Source organism: Solenopsis invicta, chromosome 1 (genome assembly GCF_016802725.1).
Source record: "Solenopsis invicta isolate M01_SB chromosome 1, UNIL_Sinv_3.0, whole genome shotgun sequence".
Classification (NCBI taxonomy): Eukaryota; Metazoa; Arthropoda; class Insecta; order Hymenoptera; family Formicidae; genus Solenopsis; species Solenopsis invicta.
In genome coordinates, this window is record NC_052664.1 from 29,251,467 (window position 1) to 29,263,925 (window position 12,459).

The window sequence follows — 12,459 nt, forward strand, 5'->3', positions numbered from 1 at the left end:
GTTACCTCGCTCAAGATAAAATGTAAAACATAAACGCGCTCGCGCAATCTTTGGACGAATGACATTACGGTGTCTCGACAAAACTCAAACGGGGAAACATTAATGTGTACGCTATGAATTTTGCGCTACAGTTTTACCTTATTTCATCTTTTTATCTTCATTCATTAGACATATAAGATTTCCTCTTATAAAAATTTCGCAAACCGTTAAACTAGTTCAATTCTTATATTCCCATTTATCCGATCGATAAGAAATAAACATATGAAAAGTACATCAAGTCATGTTTAAAAAAGAAATAAAGTCGGGAAATATCGATTATTCTTTTCCATGCTCTTGAATATTGAGCTGGAGCGATAAGTTTTCAATTAAATATTGAATTAGAACGGTAAATAAAAAAGTTTGACGCACGTTTATTTCTTAAGAAGTTTTCAATTATAAATATATTCGTAAATATATTTGATATAAAACATTGCGATATAAATAAATATCGCAAAGATTATGTTTTGTGGTATAATAAGACTTTTATATTTTTTGCGAATAGGGAAATCTGTCTGTTTTTTCTCAAAATGAGAATTTTATTTGACTTCTTCAAAAAGAACGTAATTTTATTTGACTTCTTCGAAAAAAACGTAATTTTCTATTAAAACATAATTTAAAACTTCAAATTAATTAAAAAATAGGTTTTACTATTAAAAATTCATCAAAATCTCTTGCTCGGTGGAAAACTATTTTTTGTTTATATTTATATCAAAAGACTTTCTTAATTATAAAAAAAAATATTTGTTATGCATACAAATCACATTACAAATATCATTTTCTGTCTGCCTTTCCATTTTGCTTGACACTTATTCGATTTCCTCGCTCGGGCGCTCAAAGATCCTTTAGTGTTACTTTTTCTTCGAGTCGTCGAGGGGAAGAGGATGAAAAATTCGAAAAATCAAAGGAACACGAAAGCGCGAACGGCCCCTTCAAAGTACGGCGCGCGAAAGCGCCGTAAATTAATTACGACAAAACGGAAGGAATCCTGGCAGCGCCGTTAAGTCGGGCGGGATATGCTCCTTTAAGAAATTTCCAGCTATCCCGTACGACGCCTACGTGCTCGTTGGCCCCCTTTTCCTTTTCCCGCTACGTAAAAGCTACGTCCCGGTGATAAGGAGCTCCCGCGGGAGAGCCAGGAGAAAAGTAACCTTGTATTATGCGAAAGACCAGCAACGTCTCTCGTAAGATACCTCGGGGGAACACCCTTTCTCATCGCTTACGACATCGTCCTTCTGTTCGGCTTATGTCCTCCTGATGTTCGCGGCAGTCTGTGGCGCGCAAAAACCACTGATAGGTTCACAAATTTTTAACGAGACAGTTTTGAACTTCCGAAATGTTCCCTGTTGCATTATCGAGTACGTGTGGCCTCACGTGCCAGTTATTACATATGCCATTGAAACTAAATATTACCACCGAGCGATCGTTTGATCTTTGAGGGGACGTTGCGCCGAGTCTGTTGATTTTGTCGTGTTGTGGAAAATGCTTTTGCATTACGTTTGTGTCGCGCGCATGAAAATCGTAATTATAAATTTATATTTGTATTTTTCATAGATATACGTTTTAAATTTATTTTATGATAAATAATATACCTTGGGTGATGATAAATAATGTTGCAGTGTATTAACTTTTTTGTACAATATAAACAATATTTAATTAATAATAATACTTTTAATTTATGTAGTTACAATAACCAAAGAATTGTATGCTTTCAATAATGCGATTAAAAATGTAATGCAGAGATTACGTTTTGTTACATACACATTAATATTAAAATTATATATATGTTAATATTATTTTTTATTTATTATTATTAAATTTATGCTTTAATATTAAAATAAAGTCAAATGTATTTCAATTTATTTTATTATTAAAGAATGAATTTAATATCTAAATGTCATAAAAAGAATTAGTAAACAAAGACGTAAGGGGTATGGATCAGCTATAACTACGAAGCTTTGAAAAATCGACAGTGCAATATTTTACGATAATTGTACGGTACATTTTTTAAATATAGGAACAGTTACTCATATTTCTTTTTTCGACCGATATAATTTTATGCTTACGAAATGTAATGTATCCTTCTCTTGAGCATGCAATTTCCAGAAAAGCTTTTCACGTTCCCTCGTTTTAGTGCAGAAACCACTTTATTCAAATAGCATATGAATAGGAAAAAAGGTTATAATTTTCACAAAATTGCAACTATAAATTTTAAATTTTAAATTCACTTTTTCAGCATTTTTAATGAGAGGTACTGCAAATATTTATAAATCATATTTTTTTCACTTGTCACAACTGCATAAAACGGAATTATTGAATTTTTTAATGTTTGTTTAAAATGCAATGGACAAATTTTAAATAAATTCTACGTACTTACAATTTGTTTATCTCAATTCACAATATTTAATAAGCGAAATGCATGTTTAATTTTATCTTTTACATTTTGATAATGTAATTCGTCAATTATTTATTTACGCTTAACTAGAAGAAACGATATCTTCTTCGTTTCGCGCATTCCTTGCCTGTAAAAGCAGAGAAGCTGTTCGAGCCGTTTAGCTTTACTTCGACATTAGCGTTTTATTTCGACATCCGGTAGCGATCGTCTTTTGGCGGATGTTGCAAAAATGGTGGTCGTCGTAAATTACAACGATATTCCGACGACATTTGGTTATTGCGGCTATATCTCTTCCGCTTGTACGTTAATGGAATTAAACTCGGGAACGGTCGGGCGAGACCAAAGTTCGAGAACGAGTTTCGAGTTTGAAGTGATACTCGTTAACTCGAGCCCTTTATGGTCGTTCCTCGAGCTAGTTTATGTTCTGATTTCGAGATCGGAAACGCGGTAATCCTGCGAAGGATACATCCCTCTATCGGCGCTTGCATACAAAACGCATATAACGTAATACAAAGAATACAAGTGCATCAGTTTTTAACGTGCTGCTTCAAATTTGGTATTGCCATCACAAAAACATTAACCGGTAATGGTTGTTTAACGTCAATAAGCAATTTCAATTTGGGTCACCGCTTGCAAAAATTAACTGCAATTGAATTATCAAAGTACGCAAAGCTAATATGCCCAATTTCGAATTGAAATATCAAACGGCACAAGTGCTGATTTTTAATTTGTAAAGGATCCTTTATATTCACTGGAAAAGTCTGATTTGTTCCAAGAAAATTAATATTAGCACAACCGTCACACGTACAGTGATATTGAAGATGAAGTACCAAGCCGTCACTGATGCATGTGAATGAATCTTTATAGCTTGGTACTTGGTGTCATTCCGCTTCGTGCCGGAAGTAATATCGGTCGAATGCCGATACCAATTTCATCATATTGGAGCGAATATACCCCTCTGCTTTCCGCCATTGCCATAATCGATACCGTATATATAACCGCGCATAATCCGCGAGAAATCGTGCACACGCGCGGGCGAACCGCATACGGTGACTTCCGGCAAATGCGGCCGCGTTCGCTCCATTAAGTCGACTGATATAAATCCCAAGAATTTCAAAATACACATCGTTTGATGTATACAATATTTTTATGTACTCATACATCGCAGACCTCCAAGGGACGTCTCTCATAAAAAATGATCAGAGCGTCCTAAGGACGTTCGGACGTTCTAAGGATGCAAGAAGTCTCTTGAAAAAAGTACGCTGTATATGTATTGTATAATTATGTATGTATATATATATGTATATGTATGCGCGTATGTATATCGATGCGCGAATTATGTCTTTCTATTCGTTTAAGCCACCTCGTTAGCGGCGCGGATGTTAATTACTCGTAGCCGCTCGCTCATTGCGCGGATAAACGCGTCATTTGCGAAGCGGGTGGACGCGATCGATTCTCGTATGCCGCGTCACATTTTGCGACAATGCATTAACGCAGCGGAATAATGCATATCCAAGGGCCGCTTTTTAATACTAAACGGAATAAAGTGGCCACGATATTTTATGCGAGAATAACGAAACAACCCGAATAAATTATAATAATGCGAACTATTCTAATAATGTATTATGAATCGTCGCACTGCTGTAAATTTTTTATAAAAATTCTCTGTGAAACTCAAATCTAATTTCTTGTAAGCAGTTGAAAATTACGTGGTACGCCTTTTCTAGAAGCAGAAAATACACGCTAGATCGAAAAGGTCTGGCGAGACGTTGTGAAAGAATTAAACACTGTTTCTTCGTACACGTTAGATACGAATTTAATCTAGAAACAACTGATGCTTCAATCAAACTTATTCGATTTATGCTGTTGATGCAATCGGGTCTTAGATTAAAGTAAGCCGCGTATAATCCGTCAAATCTCGTAACGTGACGGCACAACGTCATATCTGATATGATGTAAACATGTTCGCTGCCTACGCATTTGCAAGTGTAAATGTAATACCGTTCCTATGTATGCGTATACCGCGGGAGACAATCTATAAGTTGCACATAGCAATTCTCGTCTGCAAACACGTGTTTTTCGAAAGATAGATATTTTAAAAGTTAAAGTTATATTAAAATGCTCTTAATTAGTCGCGCGGGTGTGAACAATTTAAAGACAATGTTAATTTATTGATCCGAGAAAGAGAGAGAGAGAGAGAGAGAGAGAGAGAGAGAGAGAGAGACGGAAGGTAATTTGACATTTAGAAAAATTAATGTCCGTCTGCGAATTTAATTATTATACGTATGATTGATGAACTCCTAAGTAGATTCATATATCAGTGAACTTTTATTGAATTTGTAGACCGCGTATATATTGGATATTCGATATATATATATTGGATATTCGCGTATATATTGAATATTCGATGTATATATGACATATTATGTGATACTAAAATGAGGATATGTCACAATGTTACTAAAAATACACAATGTTGCTATAATTGTCGCATTAAAATTATCTGGGTGGATTTTCGTGAAGTGGCACAATTCATAACTTGTTGTCTTTTCAAGTGGCTTCAAGGGTTATATTAAATATCTAATAAAATAGAAATATCTAAATAAAGGTCTTTTTCGTTTTTAAAATGATTATCTTTCAATCTTCTATTTATCTTCACCAGTATTTTGTTGCGGCAAACGTCACTTTAAGAAGCATTAACATTATTGCGAAAGAAATATATATGTATTAAGTTGTTGAAAGCATGAAGCGTGTCACATGAAAACGTTTCTACTTTCTCGTCGACTAGGAATACATTGCAATGAACATTATTAGCATGCGAACGGCGCCTTGCAATATCGTTCGGCGCACCCGAAAGTTGCTAAAATAGGACTTGAGATCACAAACTACATTTACGTCTTAGTAAGTTTAACGGGTGAACCCTAGCAATTTGTTATGCAATTATTTTCCATTTGCAATGTAATGAGAAGGAATCCATTTAGTAACTTTCTTATCCGTTTCCTTATCTCTCTATAATTACTCCTATAACAATCATATTTTTAGTCGAAACGTCGCATTACGAAGGTGAAAATCTTTTATTTAAACATGTTAATATAAATGAGTAAAAGAAAGTTACCGAATACGTAACCTACTAAGTTATTTTTTTATTATATTTACATTTGGTATTGATTTGTACGAAAAAAATACTAAAAAGTTTGTAGCTTGATAGGTTCAGGTACCTATTACCACAATGTTTAACCTTTCATCAATAACTAATTTATTATAAATTTTTTTGAAACACACTGCAAAGATAGAATTCAGACAATTATTATTTAAATGTCAGAATTGTCAAATTATTACTGTTTCGTCACTCACAATCAGCGCGGTACGTAGAAATATAAAAATGGTCAGAAAATAATTGAGAAATGAAACCGTATGATTCAGTTATTTGTAATCAACTAATTTGGTGCTCCTGACAAGTGATTTTTTAATGGTTTCATTAGATTGACAATACTAAATTGCAGTATAAGGCTTTAGCAGAAACTGCGGGAGAGAGCTTTGGAGCTTTGCGTCAGCAAATTTCGTAACGTCATTCTCATTTAAGCTTAGCGATTGTTTTTGCTTATAATTCCTTCGAAATAGATTTGGTTACCTGTAGGTCCACTCGGGTTTCGCAGAGATCACCAGTGTATCCGAGCGGGCAAAGACAGACAGCCGTGTCGCCTCCGGTTGTCAGGCATTTTCCACCGTGGGAACACGGCACCTTACTGCACCTGTCGGCCGTGCACTCCTCTGGAACGACAATAAATCAGGCGATTTAATAAAAGTTCCGGCGGAGTGCGAAATCAAGAGTTACACGAGTGAGAATCGGATCGAGGCCGACTCGATTCGACTCGACTCGACTTGACTCGACTCGACGCGAGAGATTCGACTGCGCGCGAGATAAAACCAATAAAATCACTCGCGCCTCGACAGGCCGTCGCGTCCGATTTATCGGAGTGGAGAAGTATCAATCTCTTCCGCCTCATCGTATTTTCGACGATATCATTTAGCGTGCGCGAGCATTGACGGGGAATTTTTTTGCGCGCGTCCGCGACGTCGACAATCGTGATATAACACTCGATGTTGAGCTTTACGACGTGATGGGACAACCGGCCGGAAATACGCGATTCCGCGACCCCGTTGAGAGATATATATATGTATTTAACGTTATGTCTTTCATGTCACTAGAGATTTCCGCGACTGATATTTCCGCGTATTTGTTCTACCACAAAACAGATTATTGCTTATAATGGGATTCTAAGTATTAAGGTTGATGCAAGTAAAATGGACCTTTTTGAATTTTAATTTTAGACAAGCTTAACACTTGTCTTACTAATCAAATGTTATATCCATCTACTTTAATGCACTTCTGCCAACGTGATGCAAGTGCGTCAATGCCGTTCTTTCTTCTAAAAAATTAAAACGGCGTCGTCAATGCAGGCCCGCGAGCTAAATTATCGAGATTTGTGTCTCCAGATCGAAACTTTTCGAACCAGCGCCTTGTCGCCCTTTCACTGGCGAAATCTTCGCCGGAAGCAGTATTAATGTTTCACGTTGCCTTGGCAGCACTATGATTGAGTTTAAACTCGTGTAAATAAATTAAATGAATTTCTTTATTATCCATATTGATTTAAACGAGAATTTCAACAATATCACAGTAAATAAATAAAGTTATATACACAAATTCACGTGCGGGACATGTACTTTTCACATGGTATACAATCAGCGCTGTGCATAAAAAAATGAGCTACAAAGACGGAAAGTTTAATATACAAAAATTTTATTTGCATCAATCTAATATTATACATTTTACACGACAAATAGCTTACAAAATTAGATTTAAAAAATTTATTAATTAGATTTCTAATCTTTCAATTGCACATTTCATAAATAATAATTAAAAAAGTATTGATTATCATTTACAATTTTAATAGCAAAAAAACCAATAAGTCATCTTTAAGTTTTTAACGAATGTGCGCTTTTTATTACATTTTTTGTTCAAGTTATTTATTTATATTTTATTTGTACAGAAATCATACATTTTCATTACGTTTATAAAATTTTCTATTTTTATTTGTAGTTGTTTATTACATTGTATTATTATAATTAATTCTTTTTGTGTTTATTTGTTATTAATTTTGCGGAGAGAAAGAAGTTTGATAAATTGGAGGACAGATTAACAAAGAAAAAGTCATTCTTAGAAAGATAAAGATCCGAATCGGAACGCCTGAGAAAAGATCGTACTGGTATCGATCTCGCAATAACGAACGACTCGGACGATTTTTACTTTCTGCCGGTTATTCGTTTCCACGAGTGCCAAAGTGCTTGAACTCTGCAGACCGAAGTTTTCCAATCTAAATGGTGTTATCTTTTCATGGGTCTCCCTATACGCCAAACGTAGACTCAATCGGAAAGTAACGCGGAACTTTCGATTTAACCCGTCTCATTTATCTCATGCGAGGTACCATTGTAATAAATCGATAGTTGAAGATCGAAAATAACGAAGCACAATAATAACGGGATAATATCCATTTCATCAATTGATGTTATTAAAGAGATTATAGATTATCGTGCATATATTAAATTTGACAAATTTAATATTTTGTACACTCTTCAATTTATATTGTAGAAATGATAAACTCATTTTCGGAATAATTTTTAACAATTTTTGTGGACTACAGTCTGGTATTTTTTTTTTTATTATTTTTTAAGATGTAATAACCGCCATAACGGTAATAATAAATTACAAGTATATCTTATATGAACAGATATAAATCATATTCACTTGATTTAAATATCCGTATTAATTATGTACAATATTTACACATTAACATATGAATTGTAAATAAAAACGAGTTCAATTCGGGAATTGATATTTCATACATTTGCATAATAATGCCTCGATTGATATCAATTAATCCTTGATAATTAATGTTATGCCGATAAAGACCGTACTCCATACGTGCGATATATTTGATTAACCGTACATAACCGATTATGCTCGCGGATGCATTTCATCCGATTTTAATGTACTACATCCGAATTGTGCATTATGTACAAACGGAATCACTAAATTTTGCTCCAAGGAAGAAAGCCTACAGACAATGCCCGTATCAATATATAAAACTTTTACAGACCGAGCATTAAATACAATCTCTTTGCGTGCACATTATTACAAGATTAAATGATATTATTCATGCAAAATATAAAATGCTCTTTTATTCCTTTATTTTAAAACAAAAGCTTTTGCTGTTGCGTTCTGCGCTAAGAGCATTTGAGCTTTACTGTTATTTATATTCTGTTATTGCAAATGTTTACTGACATTAATATCGGTATCTGTCGCACGATTGGGTTAGTTCGGATATGCCCGACTACATATGTCTAAATTATGTTCCGCACATATTACAAACAATGGCACGCTCGATATTACAAAATAGAGATAACGTTTGGTTGGTTACGTCGTGATATAAATACGAGGCAGATGTCCATTACTCAGAGATAATTAATGCGACATACAAAGCAGCTGTTGCACAGTCGATCCTACACAACTTCTCCCGAAATGTTGACAATTAATTACCGACACTCCGGTAACGATAACGATAATTACTTGCGATAATCATTGTCTTGGCTGACGCAGCGATTTCTCCTTTGTTTTTCGCCGACGAAAGAGATCGTCCCACGATCGTATTTCCGTGCAATTAAACAAGAAACGCCTATTGCTCAAATATCGCAGTTTCGTAATTCTTTTTTTCTTTTTTTTTGTTAGCAAGAGAAATTCGATAATCTATAAATCTATAAAAAAATGGAAACTACGCGAATGCAGAGGTAGTTCTGCCCGAGTCTGCCCGAGAATTATTTTTCATTGAGGATAAAAAACGGACATAACAACCATTCAAATACAGAACGATTGTTCGAATCTTTTCTCTTATTTTCGAGTTATTAAAGATATTAAAAAGAATTAAATAAATAGTATTACCATTTTTTGATGACTTGTAAAACAATATGTAATAGCTATTTGAAAAAGGTCTATTTTAACTTTTTGTAAACAAAATATTTTTGTATTTAACGATATATATGTGTACATATATCGCGGATGCATTTCATCCGATTTTAATATACTACATCCGTATGACATTGTGCGTTACGTACAAATGGAATCACTAAAATTTACTCCAAGGAAGGAAGCCTATAGACAATGCCTATGTTATATATATTAAAAATATTTAAAAAAAACAAAGAATTAATTTAACTTGCATGATATTTGTTACCTTTTAAAATTACTATTTAATTAAAAATATGTTAGAATTGAACGATCGTGCATTTGAAAAATATTAAGGGTTCTGTGTGATTTACAAAAGGTTTTAAGTAATGCTCACTCGTTATTAAAAAAAATATTTACGAATAAAATTTTATAACTACTTTAATACTTTTGTACATTACAGGTTACATTTAATTAATAGACTTTCCACGCTTGCAGTAAATGGCACAAAGCAAAGTCCGCCTTCCCTCCCTACCTCGGGGGCGAAACGAGATCTACAGATGAACTGTTCCACAAGGGTTTGCGATTTTCCACGGTGGGGTGGACCTCGCTTCGCGTGGAAAGTCGCAAACCCATATGGAACAGTACATCTGTAGACCTTGTTTCGCCCCCGAGGCAGGGGAGGTGGGATAGATCTCGCTTTGTGTGGAAAATGGCAAAACTTTATTCGTAAATATTTTTTTAATAAGGAGTGAGCATTACTTAAAACCTTTTGTAAGTCACTCAGAACTTTTTTCTTGATTACATATGTCGAGGTCAAGGTCGTCAGAGACTGCGCCATTTCTCTGCATTTTTATCAATATTAAATTTTATATTTCAATTTACTCATGCGTTAAATGGATTCAATATATGACTACCGTATGTCGAATACTATATGAATAGAAAAATTTGTTTTATTTTATTTTACTGCTTTTAGTTAGTTTTTTTATTTTTGTTGTCACTTTTTTAGTTAATTGTTACTACGGTTTTAATTCATTTTATTGCTTCCGTATAATGTTATATAATATTACTGTTATATAATTTACATAATTATTATTATGTAAGAGTGTTGAAATTATTTAAATTGTCTAAATGGATGTTTATATAAATGTTGTTTTGGGTTTAATAAAAAATACTAATATACTGTTATGCGTTATGAGTATACTATTCATATGCTATTCAACCATCGTACATTGAATTCATTTAAATTGAATATATAATCATCTTCAGAATGAAAAAGCTCGTTCGTGCATTTCTCATAAACAATTGACAGAAACAAACGTACAACTCACATAGCAGTGAAACGAATTTCCTCCTAATAAATTACTAGTTATAAAAAGGAGAAAGCGACATTTAATGCGAGACTGGTACATCGTTTATTATCGTGCAAACAACGAAATAATAAAGGTAGCTCGCGTGTCCGTGTGTAGAGATTTATTATTATTATTTATTCTCCGTCGCGCGACAGCTGTAAAGTTGTCGTAGGACCAGAGCTAAAATATTCGAAACAATTAATAATTATGAACTCTAATTAGCTACGTCGCATCTACGACATGATCAGTCGGAATGCGACGGAGCGTTACCGGATGACCGAATTAACAGCTATATCGGCAAACGGACAACAGGTGTCACATGAATTTAGTTGGCAAATCCTCCGACGCCCGCTCGATTTAACTCCGAATATATTCTTCCTTTTTTTCCGTTGCTGTGGAAACAGATTTTCCAAGTAGCTCAAACCTTCCAAACGCGTATATCGACGGTTGCACTGGTTGACCAATATAATTATAACAATAATAAGATTACAACCGGTGTGAGTGAAAATTTCAAACATAAAAATGAGAAAATCGATGTTGGCCTTGCAATGATTTGCGGCGGTGCCTGATAATAATATTTTTGTGAGTTTTTATAATCCTCAGCTTGTATATGCGGTGTGCAATTTACGTGAGCTGAGCATCGTACAAACTTGCACAAAAATTATTATTAGGCTTCAGGATCCACTGTAAGAGCGATGCTGACTCTCTTATCTTTACGTTTGATAATTGTAACAGTTAAACTATCACGTTGCAAAATGTTACATTGCCAGTTGCAATAAATGTGAAACTTAAAAATTTGCTCAATATGCATACAAAGAATTGTCAATAAGATCCGGATTCGCGTGTGCTAATTAATTGACTTTGTTGAGTGATAAGAACGTTTCTCGAACGCTAAGTACATGTAAACCGCAGACGTTTCAATTCACATATTGAGTCCTCTTCAATTCATGAGTAGTGAGTTACTTATAACATTAACGTATTACTGAATTGAAATAATTGTAACCGCTCCATCTTTGGACCAGTGGCATAATCGTAAATAATGATGATCAAATTATCACGACTTTGTTACATGTAATAGGCGTCAGAATAATTAACGGTATTTTAGCATTGTGATATTATTGGTAAAAAAATAAATAAATATGATATAGGTATAGAACTGTCATTGAAACTACTTTAGTCCGTGTTCGAAACCAATCACGAGAGAGTTCGACGATTAGGAAACTTGAGCTCGGTGAAATGCCGAAACCGGATGCTACGCCGTGATGCTGTACTCACCGATGTCGAATCCATTCGCGGCGTCGCCCTGTGGGGCCAATGGGAAGCGATAATGGTGCTCGTTCGCCTCCAAATGCCGGATGCAGCCCTTAAATCCGGTCCTCACCGGAAGTCGCTCCAAACCGGTCGTGTTTCCGGGCCCGCCGACGAAGAGCGGCTCGCGGAACGTAATTCTCGAGAACAAGCCCTGCAATTGAAGTCGGAATTCTCTAGTTATACATATGTAGTTGCAGTGTAACGTACGAACTTGCGCAATTGCACGGTTGCCTGATTAATGCATGAAATTATTCCATTTGCCGTACAAGCCCAGCACCATTTCCTATTTCTTTGTGAATACACGACAACTTTGTATTCATGACAACAAGGACAATAGGATGGAGATCTCTTCTGCCAAATATTTT

General features: G+C 34.8%; 2 protein-coding genes across 2 annotated transcripts in view; one reads left to right on the top strand and one right to left on the bottom strand.

Annotated features, from left to right (window-relative positions):
• LOC105203657 overlaps positions 1–12,459 on the top strand; it is a 168,300-nt gene that overhangs the window by 23,419 nt on the left and 132,422 nt on the right. The gene's annotated exons all lie outside the window — the stretch shown is intronic.
• LOC105203659 (pikachurin) overlaps positions 1–12,459 on the bottom strand; it is a 118,654-nt gene that overhangs the window by 15,610 nt on the left and 90,585 nt on the right. Inside the window, exons 8-9 of the mRNA XM_026134187.2 lie at positions 12,059–12,245; positions 6,063–6,202 (exon numbers count right to left, since the gene is read on the bottom strand). Coding sequence (XP_025989972.1) covers positions 6,063–6,202; positions 12,059–12,245 — 327 coding nt within the window. The remainder of the gene's footprint in view (positions 1–6,062; positions 6,203–12,058; positions 12,246–12,459) is intronic.